The sequence below is a fragment of the Dromiciops gliroides genome, chromosome 2 (genome assembly GCF_019393635.1).
Source record: "Dromiciops gliroides isolate mDroGli1 chromosome 2, mDroGli1.pri, whole genome shotgun sequence".
Lineage (NCBI taxonomy): Eukaryota > Metazoa > Chordata > Mammalia > Microbiotheria > Microbiotheriidae > Dromiciops > Dromiciops gliroides.
The window spans coordinates 605102494-605120101 of NC_057862.1; the positions used below are offsets into that span (position 1 = coordinate 605102494).

The window sequence follows — 17608 nt, forward strand, 5'->3', positions numbered from 1 at the left end:
CCACTTTATCAATGTCCTGAAACGGTGGTGCCCCCAAACTGAACTCAATATTGTGGGTACAGTCTGACCTGTCAGACTCTGTAGCAGACTCATTAGCAACTCTGTCAGTTGTAGACATCACATGAAATAACAAATGCAAAGTGTTTTGCAAACTTTAAATGCTACAGAACTGCTAGCTAGTACTATTTTAAAACTTACTCCTTTGTATAAACAGTGATATCACCCCAAGAAAACTTAAGCTCTGGGGTCTATTTTTCACTTTGTCTTTGTATCCCAAGCACCCAACATGTCATCTTCACATAGAAGGCATAATTTTAAAAAAATGTTTATTTAATTGAATAAATCAAGGGACATAAATGTAATATTAAATATAATAATGAGAGCAATAAGAGCAGTGTAAGTTTGCAAAATATGGGGGGAGGGGGAAAAATTCTTGTTTTTCTTCCTTTCCTTGGAAATAATCTATCATCATTTGTTGTGATCCTGGCTTTCAAACTGGTTTTCATTATCCGAGAACCAACCTGCAGTGAAGACCTGGGGGAAATGTGTTTTTGACTTTCCCATCATAGAACAAAGTCATGGCTGGGAACTCCTACAAATATAAATCCTGGGGAAAAAAAGTTACATAAAAGAAACCAGAGAACAATTAAATGACAAATACAACTTTAATTACTTTACATAATCATTTCAAAACAAACAAAAAATACAGAGTATTTATACCCTACATTGGAGTTCCTAAGGACTGAATCAGTTTCATATTTCTCATACACCCCAACTTTTAAAAGGAAAAAAGATTTTTACCTTGCTGCATAACTGTCTCGCAATAAGCACGTGCTTTCAACAGCAGACCCCTGCACTATGCAGGTACAGCAAGCACATTCTTCCAGGACATCCAATATTGGATTGGGGGACTTTACATACACAATCCTGGCAACGTTAGCCATTCATATCACCTGGAGCATGCCTGTTATCGATGTTTGGGGGGAAGAGGGAGAAGTTGGTCTCTGTTGGTGGGGCTTTCACAAACAACCGTAATGTCTCCCCACACTGGTCAGCATGGCCACTCTCCTAGCTTTCCTAACACTGGCTGAATTCACAGAAACACTACTGCAGCTTATATTCCTGGGGTTTGTCTAGCTGGGGGTGGGGGAAACCTAGGCAGAGGGACAGGAGAAGGATTACTTCTATAAGAATGAAAATATCAAAATGAAAACTTTCAAACCCTCTCCAGGATGGTCTAATCAGTAGGTGGGTAAGCAGAAAGGCCACCTCAGCCACAATGGTCTCTGATAAAGCCCTATTAAATTTCAAGGGTTGTCTGCCCTTTTAAATTCTGATTAACTAAAGGATGCTGGTGCTAAGGGCCAGGCATCCTGCCACAGGAGACAAATGATGCTCTTGGTTGCCCAGGTTCACTGCTGTCAGGGCAATATTAGCAAACTTCTAACATTCTCATCCCTTTGGAAAAAATATCTACAGAAAAAAAGGGGGGAATGATTTAACTAAATATAGTCAGTACAAAGTGCATTAAAGCATTGGAAAATAGTTTTCATTCAATCTGCTCTATTAATAAAGCCTATTAAATGTTTGTAAAAATGTTACCTATTATAGATAGTAGTTATATTTTATACCATACAGGATTTCTTGGAAGAAAAGAGGAAAACTCTAAACATTGGTCTAATATTAGTCATTTGCCTTGAAATATTGTTTAAAACTAGTATGTACAAGTTATACCTTGGAAAACATATAGCAGAAAATAAAAATCACATAGAAATATAAAAGTGGAAGTCAGAAAGTCAATCAGTGCAACTAAACAGATGTTTGCTTGTAGTTCTTGGTATCCAAAACCTTTTTGCCACACATTGAGCAAATGCCTGAAATAAAAGAAAATAAGGCATGCATCATGTCATCGGTCTCTGTCATAACAGCAGCTGCTTGGTTTCTTTAGGGAAATTCTTAAGTTTACAAGGTTTTATTTTACCAGAAAGAGAATTTTTAAAAAACATAGAATTTTATCTATGGCCAAAGTTTAAATTAAGTTTTTTAGAAAGAAAAAAACAAAGTATGAATGTTTATTTAATTAATTAATTTTTTTTTTTTGGTGGGGCAATGAGGGTCAAATGACTTGCCAAGGGTCACACAGCTAGTAAGTATCAAGTGTCTGAGGCTGGATTTGAATGCAGGTCCTCCTGAATCCAGGGCTGGTGCTCTATCCACTGCACTACCTATCTGCCCCATGAATGTTTATTAATGGCTATGTTCTTTTATATATTCACCCAATAAATCCTGATTATAGGCATAAAATTTTCTATGAATGCAAGACAAGAATTAAACAAACCTACCTTTTTTGTAAGCACAGCCTTGGCAGTAATGAGAACCTGGCTGATGCACAGAACTTTTACAAATTCTGCAAGTGGAGAACTTATTCTTTCCATATGGGTCAAATCTAGATAAGGAGAAAAAAAGAGAAAAATAAGATACATGTAGCTACTGATATGCAGAAGGACTTCATACTAAACTTTCTGTATAATGCTTTGCTCTTGGTTTAAGGCTTCTTATGAAAATATACAGTGAGAATCAACCATAATCATTACAGAGTACCAGCACTACCAGACCAGGTGGAGAACACCTGGGATCAAATCCTGCCCTGGCTCTTACTAGTTGTGTGATCATGGACAAATTACTTAACATCTCTGAGCCCATTTCCTCATCCATAAAATGGAGATAATAAATATCTATGGCATATGTCTCACAGGATTGCTGTGCGGCCCAAATAAAGTAATATATGTTAAGTGCTTTGCAAACTTTAAAATGACATGTCAGTTATAGAGGCGGCAGAAGACAGTAAGCTGGTGATCAAAATGTAGGTCTTGTTTTGTGAGTCCGTTTCCCCATCTGGCTACATGTAAAATATAAGAAACATACATGATCTTTGCCTTCAACAAGCTTGGTTTATTCAACTTTAAGGATTTTTTTTTCAGGGTTTAATTATTTTTCTCAGTACAAACTTGGAAGCATGAATGAAATTAGAATGAAATTAGAATACTAACTTAAAACAGATACTATGTTTTATGTACATTTAGTACAGCTTTAAATATATTTTTTTAAAAGTGGGATCTCAGTATGAAGACAACATAAAGAGAAAACAATTTTGAAACTAATGAATAAAATCAAAGAATCAAGTCTCCAGGAGACCTGGAAATACTCTAAAGATGTTACTCTTCTTCCTATAGAAGGGATGGACACCAGATGAAAAAAGGAGTATTTTTGTATATGGCCATAGTGTGGATTAATTTTGATTGTTACAACTTTCCACCCTCTAGTCCCCCATTTGTGTTTTTAATTTGGGAGGAAGAAAGGAAGGTTAATGGGAAGTATAGTTAGTAATAATGTAATAGTAAGGTTGTTATTAAAAGTTTAAAAAAAAAGTGGGATCTCAATGCACAATGTGGGAGCCAAAGGTAATCTGAGCAACAGAAGAAAGCAATGAATCAACCAAAATAATGTAGACCAGTAGCATCAAATTCAAAGGGCTGCATGTTGACTTAAAAATTAATAGTACTGGGGCAGCTAGGTGGCGCAGTGGATACAGCACTGGCCTTGGATTTAGGAGGACCTGAGTTCAAATCTGATCTCAGACACTTGACACTTACTAGCTGTGTGACCCTGGGCAAGTCACTTAACCCCAATTGCTTCACCAAAAAAATAAAATAAAATAAAATAAAATAACAGTACTTATAATGTATTGTATTTTAATTAATTTATTTTGCTAAACATTTTCCAATTACATTTTAGTCTTGTTCAGGCAGCACTCAGGCCTCAGCTGCCAACTGCTCTTACTTGACATATCTGATGTAAAACCCAATACACTTTGCATATTAAGATGAGGTTGTTACAATGGTTGAAATATAGGTCACACCTCTAAAATGATAACTGTTTGAAAGGAAAGAAAACATACATAGGTAAACACAAAAAAACCCAAGCCACTAATTTTCGACTGTAGATTTTACACAAGATTGAGGAAAACTGGTTTCTATTTGGACCAATACAGTATTTTGCTGTTTAGTGGCGTATATCCTAGAGTAAAACTGGAAAAGGAATACAACAATCATGTCTTCTAGCAGTGTTACAAGAAGGGAGCAGCATCAATTTTCCATGTTTAGGAAAAGAGAACCCACATAAATAGGAGTTTAACAGGGATATGACATAGAAGTGGGGAGAGCACATAGGTGATGAAAGTTTACCCTTAGCTGGCACCAGCAAGGCATGCCAACAAACAAGTGGCATCATGCCCCAAGATTTTCCTATTCCTACTATGGACTCATATGCTAGAAATACCTTTGTCATAAGTGTTTATCATGAGGAGTAATGAAAAGTTCCCTTGTAACTCTACTAAGGCTCTGCGACTCACCTTGCTTTCTTTGAAGTCAAAGCCTTGTTTTCATTTAATTTCCTTCCACCACTTTCTATGCATGAACAAAACAGACATATATTTCAGTTATATCACATAATACCAACACAACTAGTTAAAAAGTTTATTCTTTGAAATCTTGCTGTATAGTCAAATAGTCTTCATGGGGAAACCCTCCCAAATCTGATTTAAAAGTCAAATTTTAAGAGCCCACTCAAGTAATTTTATTTATTACATAATAAAAATTTATGTAAAAAAGCCAATCATAACCTCTGGATGTTAGGGAGTACTTCAGGGATGGCACCATATTTAACTTAACTAAATTCTGTGAGCACCAGGATAATGAGCATGGTGCTGGGCACCCTGTGTGCTCTATAAACATGTCATGACAATAAAAAAATTTTTTTTCATTCAAAAAAACTATTTCAAGTGGTTTTTCCAATAACATTAAATTCCATGTTTCAATTGAGGTTACCTTTTCCATTCACACACCAAACAAACAAACCAAGACTACCTTTAATTTCTAGAATGTTTTAAATTTTACAAAGTGTTTTCTTCATAACCATCTTATAAAGTTGAGAGTCTAAAGTGTTACTTCTCAACTTGAAGATGAGGAAACATGAAGTTTAGAGCTTAAGTGCCATGCAATAATCATACAACTATGAAGTATCAGGGAGGGTCTTATTTTACTGAGCTTTTCCCAGTGGTACTCACTGCTTTACAGGAGGCCATATTCCTCTACTCATATTATTTTTTCCACGAAATAACAACCCAACTCTCTTGTTAGAGGACGCACTACTCGAAGTAAGTGAAACCAAAACTTGAGAGCAAATTCCTTAATAGCTTCTTGTTTTAATTTTTCACAAATTATTTATTTTCTACATTTCAAAGATACAGGGTTCATATACGGCATTCCATTTGACCTCATAATTAACTGAATTGTTTTAATTGAAATGGCTGAATGAAACACACCACGGAATTATCAAGGGAAACTATATTCAAATATTCAATGAATTAAAAAATAAGATATCAAATACTTTGCAAGATACTGTCTACATTGTAAAAGTGAAATTAATACATTGTTGGAAATAGTTTAATTCATGTCAGCAGAATCGCATTTAGGTTATTTTTTCAAACATGCAGTACCTGTAGTGTTCCGTGCTCCATCCTTCCAAGTATCTGGAGTAATAACAGTGCCAAGTTTCTTTTCACCTATTATGAAAACAAAGGAAATTAAGGGAAGTACGGGACTATTACCTAGCATGAATGACTACTTTCAAGAGAATACAGTGTGTCTAGGACACTAGTGTCAAATATAGCTTCATGTGGCCCACAACAATCCTGAGTACTGTCCCAAAGAGATTACAATGTAAATATTTAACAAAATAAATAAAATATAGATAACTTTACATTTAAAACAAAATCAATACATGGCCCGCAGAGGTCTTTCTGTATGATGTAGTGGCCCCCCATTTTTGTTTAAGTTTGATACCGGTGTTCTAGGATTCACAATAATAAAGAGGGACATACTACAGTAAAAGGCAATCACACCGATTGAAAGAGACAAGAATAACATGTATTACAAATATAGGTCCACAATTTAGTAAGAGCAAAGGATATTACAAGGAGACTTTTATCATATGTATACTCTAAGCAAATCTGGTAGTCAAAAACCTAGATTTGTATACATATGGCCCAGTCCTGCTGGTGGTCATTAACAAATATAGATGAGGTGCCAACCCTCTTCCCTTTATTCCTAAAATACCATAAATGCCTTGGACCTGTTACTGTGAATTCAGTTTACTCAGGTACATCTGGCACTTAGTAACACAGATGCCAACTGGAACCCCCTGCTGCCCGTCCCCCACCCTGGCTCCTTTGGAGAAGGAGGGGGAGCCACAGAGAGCAAATTCCTCTATTTCCAGGGATTTTACCCTCCCATCATTTCAGTATCTGGTAGGCCAGGCACCTGGATTAACTGGTAATGCTGTTCTATGGCTATTAATCTCCTAACTCCTTCTGCCCTAATCCCAGTAATTTAGAGTAGCTCTACTAAAACGAAAACCCCTCATTCATTTACTCCCCACTAATTTTTTCTAGCTCATCCATAACCCATTCTCAGGTTCTACCCTCATTCACCTTCCCTCCATAACTCTCCTTCATCCTATGTCACTTCTCATAATTTATCCATTTTCCTAGTGGTCACAGAAATCTTGTTCTCTCTGGAAGAGACTTTTCTGGTACTAGTTGGTCTTTTCATGCTTCCCCAAACTGGGTAGAACTAGGGTCCCTGCCATATAAACTAAGTGAGTTTTTTCCTAAAAAGTGATGAAGTTGTCCCCAAGACTTTATTGGCTGAGAAGACTGTGGCTTGAGGTGTTTATTCAGCTTCCTGTTTGCCTAAGGCTTTGCCACAGTAATCTGGACCAATTCTTCTCTCTATAGTCTTGATCCTATAATTAACAATAATATACTGTCCTTTGTCCTAGAATCCTATGCCCCATTACCTATTGCTGTTCATGACCTGCTAACGCCCAGGCTTGGGTTACCATTTTCTTTTCTGATCCTATCCCTAAATTGCTAGAAGATGTTCTACCAACATGGTGGCTCGGTCCATTATGCCTTCATCTTATATAATCTAAGATGGGACCTCACTGCTACAAGGTAATCTCCTCCATCTTCCCTAATTCTGTATCCAGTTATATCAGAAAAGCAGAGTTCCAGTTGGTATCGGGTCAGTAAGTATATGAGGTATCTAGGGCTTGAGTTCTTCTATTCTCAAGTCAGTCACTAACTGCTTATAAGGAGCTCTCAATCTAATGAGGGAGATTACAAACAAAGCAAATATATACAAGCTATATGTAGGGTAAAAAGGAAATAACCAGATGGCACTAGAATTTGGAGTGGTTAGGAAAGGCTTCCCATGGAAGATGGACTTGGACTTTTAGCTGGGACTTAAAAGAAGCCAGGAAAGTCAGTAGGTAAATTTCTATAAAATGTCCTACTGACATGCTGACTAGGTCCCTTATGTCTTCATATTATACATTTAAAGTGAGGAACATTTCAATGGGGGGGGGGGGCCATGGCGGGGCAGGGGGCAGCCAGAGAAAATGTCCTGAGCAGAGAGATGGAGTGTCTCATATATATGTCTGTGTATATATGTGTGTATGTATATGTATCTACACATACAAATATATGCACACACATATATACACATACACACAAGTGTATGTACATAGATACACATATATGTCTGCATGTATATTAAGAAGGCCAGTGTTACTGGATCAAAGAGTACATGGAGGGGAGTAAAGTTTTGTAAGAAGACTGGAAATGATCCAGAAAAAAGAACTGTGGAATCTGCATGCAGATTGAACCATGCTGTTTCTTTGTTTCTTCCCCTTTTGTTCTGATTCTTCTTGCACAACATGACTAATACAGAAATATTTAATGTGATTATACATATATAACCTATATCAGATTGCTTTCTGTCTTGGGGAGGGGGGAGGGAAAGGAGGGAGGGAGAAAAATTTGGAACTCAAAATCCTAGAAAGACAAGTGTTAAAAAAAAAAAAAGACTGGAAAGGTAGGAGGGAACTAGTTTACGAAAGGCTTTGAGCACCAGATTTTGTGTTTGATCCCAGAGAGCCAGTGAGTTTATTGCGGGGTGGGGGGATATGGTCAGATCTTCACTTTAGGAAAACCACTTCAGGGCCAGGGCATGAATTTGAGTAGGAGAAGATCTGAGGCAGGCAGATCCATTAGCAGGCTATTGCAACAGCAAGGGCTTAAAGTGATGAGGATGAGGGCCTGCACCAGGATGGGTGGCACTGGCAGAGGAGAGGGGTGGGGTGGGGTGGAGATATGGGAGAGATGTTGCAAAAGTAAAGCTGATGGGCCTTGACAACAGATTTGATATGGGGGATGAGAGACAGTGAAATGTACAGGATGACTCCAAGGTGGTGAGCCTGGGGAACTAGGATGAATAGTGTTACCCTGCAGAGTAAGAGGGAGGAAGAGTTTGGGGAGAAAGATAATGAGTTCTGGTTTGGACATGTTTAGTTTGAGATGTCTACTGGATGTTGAGAGATATGAAAGGCAGTTGGAAATGTGAGATTGGAGGTCAGCAGAGAGTTTGGGGCAGGAATTGTAGATCTGAGAATCATCTACAAAAAGATGGTAATTAAATCCATGAGGGCTGATGAGTTCACAAGTGAAGTAGTATAGCAGGAGAAAAGAGGAGCCAGGACAGAAGCTTGAGGGACACCTACTGTTAGAGGGTATAAACTGGAAGAGGATCCAGCAAAAGATAGGTAGGAGGAAAACCAGGGGAGGGAGGGGGGGGGGGAGAGAGAGACAGAGAGAGACAGAGAAAGAGAGAAAGACAGAGACAGAGACAGAGAGAGACAGAGAGAGATGTCCTGAAAACCTAGGAAGGAAGAGAGTATCAAGGAGAAAACAGTGATCAACCATACCAAAGGCTGCAGAAAGGTCTGTAGAATGTTAAAGTTGGAAGCCAGATTGTAAAGAGTTAAGAAGAGTGAGAGGACAGAAAGTGAAGGCTAATCTCTCCCCTTGAAAAATGAAACTGCTGCTTAATTTACTGTATAAATTAAAAAAAGGAACACCAAGGCCATACATCATGAGGCCAAGCTATCTCCTACACAAATGTCCACTCACCAAAGCTTTCAGTCCAAAAATAGTTCAAGAGGCTTTAAATGGCCCTTGTTGTCAGCTATTCATTTAGACATTTCCACACCCAGTTTCACCTGACTACTGAGACCACAGAACTAAAAATAAACAAGAAGGGCAAGAAAGAATAGACCCTTTTCTTAGGGCTATTATTAGGAGGAAGCACCAGAGATAGTCTGGACCAAGTCTGGCACAGCAGACCAGAGCCATTCCTTATAAAGACCTACTACCCCCTGCTTTAACCTCAGGTGCTTGTACTTGTGAAAGGCTTTGCTTGGACCAAGCCCAGTCAGCCCAAGAAATGATCTCACAGTGCTTCTGGGCCTGGCCCATTCTACCTCACTACCACTGGCTAAAAACTTTATAATGGGCCACCTATCAGGGCTTCAGCCTAGAAACAAATGAGTATGGTGTAAGTCCTGAAGTAGGCTGCCTTTAATAATTGTTCAATTATTATATAATCTAATGTCAAAACCAGTAGCAAAGCAAACAGAGATTTATTCCTGACTCTACCAAAGACTAGCTGAGTAACCCTGGGCATTCAGCCTCACCTTTCTTTGTGTCTACAAAATTGGGGTGATGGTACTTGGGCACCAATCTTCATCTACTTTCAAAAGTAAATTTTGATAATTATAGCATACCAATAATAATTTACATTTGAACAGTATTTTAATGTTTGCCAGGCAATTTCCTTGCAAAGCACCCCATGAGGCAGATAATGCAAGCATTACTGTCACTGTTTTAGAGATAGGAAACTGAAGCACAGATTCATCCAGGTACTTGCTGGGGGTCAGCAAGGAAGTTTCAAAAACAGGACTCAAATTCAATCTTCTGATTGCTCTTTCCACTGTAGCACTGTGCAACATAAACCATACTCACAGGTTGGGTTTGTATAGTTGTTTTTTTCTATGCCATAAAGTACACAACCAACAAGCATGTGCCAGGCACTATGCTAAGTGCTGAGGATAAGGATATAAAGAACGAAACAATGCCTACTTCTAAGGAGCTTACATTCTAATGGGGAAGACAGTAAGGGCATATACAAGTACAAGGTGACTAAGTGCAAAGTAGTTAAATACAAGGTAGCTTGGGAAGGCAGGCACTAGCAGCTGGAGGGATCAGAGTCAAGCTCTACAAAGAGAGGTCTGTATCATGCTCCTGGTGATCCTCCAAGCTCTGGATATGACTGATCTTACCCTCACCTCTAGAGGTATCTGAGCCAAAGACTAGTGAGACAGCTTCTAGAAGATAAGAACTTTTATAGCAAAAAGCCAATATTCTGCTAAAATTGTTCCAGGTACTAACTGGGCTCAGAAGGGAATGGCCTGGGGTCCTGCCTTACAACATCCTGAGCACCCAAAGAGAACTACATGTTAGAGAACAACCCCATAAAAGGCAGTAACTCTCCGAGCGGCAACCATTAGATTTGTCACATAGTATTAAAAGATTTGGTACCAATTGGCTAGTGTGCTTCCAAATAGGAGAATGCTAGGGTAGAAGCTAGGTCTAACTTAGCTCTGTAATTATGGAAATTCACTTCATCTCCCTAACTCAGTTATTACCTAGAAATGAGGGATAATTTACCTCATGCACAGGTATAATGAGATTTAATTTAATGAGATAAAATGATTTATTTGTAAGGAAACTCGCCAATAGAAAAAAAAAGTCTAGGACTTCACAAATATCACACACACCTTTCAAAACAGTTTTCTACTTTGCCTTTTTTGGCGCCATCAAGTGACAAAATTGTGCAATACTGGCAAATCAAATGAAAATCGAGGTAAAACACTTTTGGCAAATTAATATGCTTTGAAAAGTCAAACTAAGACCCAAAGCAATCACATATAAAAAAGTTATTTATTAATTCTTTGGTTATAATATATAAGATGCTAGAGATCTTATGTAAGATTTCAATGTCTTAGAAATTTGTCTTAGAAATGTTTTCTATAGAGGACTAATCTTCAGCCATAAGATCCTACCAAAATGAAATGTGAAAGAAAAGTAAAAATTTCCAAAGCATAAGGCTGTAACAAAAAACAGTCAAAATGATTGCTTGCAGCCAAATTACCAATAAATGTCCAAGGCAACAGCTAAATACTTTTGTTCATCCACTCATGACCCACCTCCTGAACAAGCCATCTAATGATGCAAAGAGCGCAGGACCAGAATCAAACTACACCAATGGCGGCCTGCATTTACATGCAATGCTTTATGGTTGGTGGGGGAGGGGGGGTTTACTTTATTTCTTATGAGATCATCATCATTTCACAGCACATTCCCTTCCACATGTATCTTGCTCTTCCTACCTATTGAGCTCTCCCTTGTAACAAAAGCTTAAGAAAAAGCTTTCAGATTTACGAAGCATATCATGTACATGATCTCATTTGAACCATTTCATTTCAACTCTGAGAGAGCCAGGTCCAACAGCTTTGATTCTTCTTCCTTTACAGATGAGGAAACAAAGCTCTGGTACTAGAGCCAGGGAGTGTTAAAGGTAGAGCTCCAGCTGCAGTTCTTTTCCATTACCCTACACTGCTTGAAAAGACCTCGCTCAACACAGTCTAGTGGACAAGTCGGAACCCTTCAAAGCCTCGATTTCCTCATTTGTAAAATGGGAAAGTACTTGCAGCTAACATTTTAGAGGGTTATCGTGAGTGATGTACCTTCAAGTCACTGTATCTAAGAGAGGTGTTATTATATGCAAGAAACCATACAAGATGCATCAATGCAGCCATAAAGACAAATGAGGCCGGCAAGGGATTTAACATCTAGTATCATACAGTAGACTGTTACAAGTGCCATTACTCACTTCTCTGAAAGACGGCCAATTGAGACATGCCTTTCATTTTATCATTATCTCCCTGTGTCCTGAAAAGTGTAGGTGAACTCCAGGAATCTCCTCTAGTCCATTCCCCTATTTCATGGGGATCTCTCCCTCATCTGAACTCAAAGCTCTTTATTATGCTCATGCATTTGTTATATTACAATTTGTATTGCTAATAAATTTATCTATGCACATGTCTTACCCAACCTCCCTCACTATATATAAACTCTATGAAAGGAGAGACCATGACTTACTTATCTTTGAATCTACTCCTGCTCAGCAAACCAGGCACTTAAGTGTCTCTTTAATGAAGAAAAATGGGTCTTTGTTCCTTTAGTTACTCACATCACTGCCTACTCCTATCTAGACCAAAATTCCTATAGTTATTGTCATTTCTTTCAGTGTATGGCTTATATTATATAATGATTTGCAGTTAAGAGTTGGAGCACAAGGATACATGGGCTTCAAACCTGTTGTGCTGGGCACTGGAGATACAGAAGAAACGTGAGAGTGCCCTCAAGGAGCTTACTATCTATCACAGGAGAGAAGTCAGATAACTATGATTTAAAGTAAAAAGCACTAAGTGCAAAGAAAACCCCAAAATACTATGAAAAATCTGAAAGAAGAGTACTTTCACCTAGAAGGAGTGGCCAAGAGAATCAGGAAAAGCTTTAGGAAGGATCTGGCACATGAATGAATCAGAAAGGTTACTTAGGTAATAATGTAAAAGTAGAATCAACAGGCTGAACTGATGAGATGGTATGGTGGGTGTGAGGGAGAAGGAAGCATCAAAGATGGTACTGAAGTTTCCAGTTTGGAAAAAAAGGAAGATGGTGGTACCATCCCCAGAAATAGAGAAGTTAGGCGAAAGGTGGGTTTTTCAAGGGAATGAAAATTAATTCAGTTTTGGTCATGCTGAGTTTCAGGTGTGGGGCTGGGAGGACATCCAGTGAAGCCTTTGGAAATGTTAAATACATTGCAACAGTTTCTCTGGAAGGCCACTGTTAAAATTTTATATTAAATATACTTGGGGGGATGGAAGAACACAGAGTAGTTTATCGGATTAAGCTACTGTCCATCATAACCCCAGCAAACAATGATCTCTTCCCCCAGCTACCATTTTCAGCATCTTCTGTACCTACCTACCAGAATATGGTTACATTCATTATAAATTGAATTACATAAGGCCTTACACTGTTCTTTAATCTTTTCAATTTTATTAGCATCTGACCTTGGAAGTCCCAGCTCCCTGCCAAACATTGCATGATCAAGGGCAAATCACTTCACTCTCTAAAGTGTTAGTATCTTCATTTGTAAGAAAAGGGGATTAGACTATAAAATCTCTAACATTCTGGGAACTGATCTTTGCAACAGGGTTATAAATGCATGGAACATATCTGATAATTGTTTTATATCTTTCACAGTGCCTAATACAGCACTGCTAGTACAGTATTAGGCCTATTCTGGTATTCAAGAAATACTTGGGAAATTTAGTAAAGTGATTAAAGGAGAAAGTAGGTAGACAAGGGATGACATGCTAGGAATGGAGGCAGAGAAAAACAATGTTTAGTTAGAATGCCTCAAAGGGAGGGAGCATAGTGTAGGGGAAAGGGGAGAGAAAAATGGGGCTGAAGTCACAGGCAAAAAGCTAAATGATCTCACAATTTTGTTTATAGCAAGCCCTAATCCCATTTTCCCTGCACCCTTATTTCCGTGGAAAATAAAATCATACTCTTCCATCCACTAAGTTGGATGAAACAAGAATATAATAATATTAATTCTACTACACTACAGAAACCCACTTTATAATAATATTAATTCAACAAATATTTGCTGAGTGCCATTCTATTGCATCAGGGCTCCTGTCTTCTTTGGAAAGAAGAGAATAGCCATTCCATAATGCACCAGCCTCCTGTCTTTGCAGAAAGGGGAGAAAATGCCATTCCAATCTATCCCCTCAGTTCTCCTGTCTTGGGAGAAAGCGAAATAAATACATCATTCCTTCAGCTGCCAGTACTAGTCCCTTACCTGAGTTGCTTAAGGCACACACCCACCCACACAGGTTTTCACTCTGAGGCCAAATCCCTATGGAAAACTCACTATAACTCATTTGTCACTTAACAAACTCCCACCAGTCATATCCTCTCCATACTCAGTAATTCTGAAACCCAGACTGTAATCATTCAAACCCCATTTTTCGTCTGTATTGATACAGTCCTTTTCTCAACTCAAAACCCCCAATGTCTCACTCTAAAGCACCTACGCCTTCCATTGTGCACTGCTCCATAGGTAACAAACCTGCTTTCATCTTAAATCTTTGCTTTTCTCACTTCTTCCATGTTCTGGCTCACACTGAGAACAGTCTCCTTGGCCTCCCTTCCCACTTTTACCCATTTCCTCCTTGTTTCCCACCTTCCTGCATGGAGGTAGGGAAGCTGCACTATGCCATGCTCCAGATTGTCAGTTTCTGGTTTTTCTTCTACATCATTATGCTACAGTAGCCCCTCTTCCTTTAATATTCCCTCAATCCCGATCTACCCCCAATTAGAATTCTGGTAGTTGTTATCTTTCTGCTTCCATAACACTTCTCTCCTTTCCTCAAGGAGTTCAGTGCCTAGATCACAATCTTTCTCTCCTCCTTAACTCTTTCCTTCATAGTGGACCTCAACATACACACTGATACTCTCTTTAAACACCTTAAATTCACAGTTCCTCAATTCACTCATTTTATATGACCTATTCCACCGCTCCACCTCAGTTACACACAAAGATGGCCATAACCTTGCTCTTGACATTACCCACAAATGTGCTACCTCCAAGATAATGAACTCTTGAAATTTCCTTATGATGGTCTACTGTCATTCTGCCTCTCTGTCTTGTAATCTCAAGTCCTGTTCTTTGTCCAGTGTGACTGACCTCCAATCCCTCAAAAACTCAGTTCCTTCCCATGCCATCACTCCTGAACTAGTCTCCTTTCTTCCCCACTGTGCCCCCTTGGTGAACCAGTTCAGCTCTACAATGTCCTCTTCAACTGGAGTCCTTGGCCCCCTTATCATATTGCTGATCATGGCCCATCAGCTGTGGCTTGGGATCACTCCCATTATTTACTGCCTTCGCTTCTACTCATATGCTGACGAACAAAGTGAACTTCTGCTCTGTGAAAGGAAAGAAAAAAACAAGCAGAGACAGCCAAAGGTGTAATGGGCCGTCTTGGGCTTTGTCCTGGACCCTCTTCTCTTATCCTGCAATACTATTTCACTTGGTGATCTCACCCAATCCCATGGACTCGAGTATCATCATCTCCATGCTGATAATTCTCAGATCTACTTTTCCAGCACTAACTTCTCTTCTGATGTCCACCTTAGAATGTCCAACTGCTTATTAGACATTATTAGACATTTCAAGATGGATGTCTTATAGATATCAAACTCGACATATCCAAAACTGAATTCATCTTTCCATTCAAATCCTCCCGCTTTCTAATTTCCCTATTACTATTAAGGGTAACACTATCTTCTTAGTCCCCCAGGGTCATGACCTAATGTTATCCTGAGCTCCTTACTTCCCCCCCACCCCATTTTATTGTATTATTTTATCATTATATTGTAACATCAATCATATATACCCTCTTCTTTTCTCTGACACTGTCATCACCCTGATGTAGGTCCTCATCACCTCACACCTGGTAACAGCTCACTAGTTGGTACTCCTGCCACAAGTTTCTCCACACTCCAGTCAATTCTCCACTCAGCTGAAAAATGATCTGCCTAAAAGGCAGGTCTGACCACATCACCTACCATTCAATAAACCCCAGTAACTCCTATGACTTCCAGGATCAAATACAAAATCCTATGGCATTCAAAACTCTTCACAACCTGGCCCCCAACTACCTTTTTAGTCTTCTTACACCTTATTCACCTTCTACTCCAATTCAGTGACACTGGCCTCCCTGCAGTTCCTCATAGAAGACACTCCATCTCCAGACTGCATTTTAGTGGCTGTCCTCCATAGTTGGAATACTCTCCATATCCATTTCTGCCTCCTGGCTTCCTTCCAAGTCCTGACTAAAATTCCACCTTATACAGAAAGCCTTTCCTGATGCCACTTAAGGCTAATAATGCCTTCCCCTTAATGCCAGTGCCCGTTGATTATTTTGTATATGTCTTGTTTATATATAGCTGTTTTGCATGTTGAGCTACTAGAAAAGATAGTCTTTTGCCCTTCTTCGTATCTCCAATGCGTACCAGATTGCCTGGCACATAAAAGGTGTTTTATATATACTTATAGATGGACTGATTACCTGCCTACAATGGGTACATTGTGGAGAATAAAAAATGAGAACAGTCCTTCTTAAGGAGTTTGTCATCTCATTAGGGAAAAGATATGTGTGTACACACATACATACATACACACACACACATATATTAAATGTTAATTAGAAAGTGTGATTAAGTATCAAATGAGTGTTAGAATCATTATTGTTCTTTTGGATATTAGAGAGGTAGAAGGATCACAGTGGGCTTCCACAGAAGTGGAATTAAACTAGACCTTAAAAGACTTGATAGAGGCAGGGCTTGATAGAGAGAAAAGGGTAGGTGAAACTTAGTAATGAGAAAGGCATCTTTTGGGGCCCAGGAGGGACGATCCTGGGTGGTGTTTTTTGGTTTGGTTTTGTTTTTTAAGAGAAGAGAATGATCAATTTAAAAATCAAGGTTGAAGGACTTAAAAAAAAAAATCAATGTTCAAATCTGGACTAAGGAAAGAGACTGCAGGGTATGATGGAAATGGCAATCACTGAAGATGGACCTGGATAGAGGACACAGGATCCAGTCAACCGGGTGCAGTGGGGAAGCACCCCCCCCACACACTTCCCCTCACTTCTAGAGTCGGAAAACCTTCCTTTCAATCCCTGTTCTGTCACTTATTACTTGGACAAATTACTCTTCAGTTTTCTCATCTGCAAAATTTGCGTTTAACATACATATGTGGTATCTGACTAAATCTATGATCCTACTAATTACATATATATGTAAGTACAAATGATTCATTCACATATGATATGATCCGACTGCTGGGGGCAACTGGGGAGCTACGGAAGTCTTGTGAGCTGGCGAGTGACGAAAGATAATAGCGCGACAGTGTGGATCTGTGGAGCAGAACGAGAGACCAGACGCCTGTTCAGATGCGACACATTCAATCAGGCTCTGGCCTCGAGCCGGGGAAAAGGAGGGTCATGGATGAAGAGAGAAAGAGAGAAGAAAGAGGCGACAGGGCAGGCCTTGTGGATATCGGAAAGAAGAGGGAACGCCGTATAAAAAGGGCACAGGGGTGGGGGGCAGTCGGGATCCAGCTCGCCTGAGGCTGAGGAGCACAAGGAACTTAAGGGGCTTGGGACTGAAATGGGGCAGGGGTCGCGCATTCATCTTTGTTCCCTCTTTCTCCCCCGTCCCCACCCCCACCTCCAGGGGCGTTAGGGCCCCTCACTCACATTTTTCGCAAACCATCCTGTCAGAGCGACCAAGTCGGTTTAACTACCTTCCTAAAGGCACAGGTTTGTTCGAAATGTAAACAATCCTACGTCCAGGAACCTCCTTCCGGGTCATAAAGGATTGACTTCCGCCTCCTTAATTTCACCCCCTCACCTGGAACGCCGCAGAAGTAATAGTGAAAAGAGGGCGGGA

General features: G+C 39.4%; 1 protein-coding gene across 1 annotated transcript; it reads right to left on the bottom strand.

Moving 5' to 3' along the window:
• Positions 1–646: 646 nt before the first annotated feature.
• Positions 647–17598, bottom strand: CRIPT (CXXC repeat containing interactor of PDZ3 domain). The gene is made up of 5 exons (XM_043990149.1): positions 17416–17598; positions 5558–5623; positions 4412–4466; positions 2343–2446; positions 647–1874 (listed from the first exon to the last, which is right to left on the bottom strand). Exons 1-5 carry the CDS (start codon positions 17429–17431, stop codon positions 1810–1812), a joined length of 306 nt encoding a protein of 101 aa, XP_043846084.1. The 5' UTR covers positions 17432–17598; the 3' UTR covers positions 647–1809.
• Between the last annotated feature and the right edge of the window lie 10 nt (positions 17599–17608).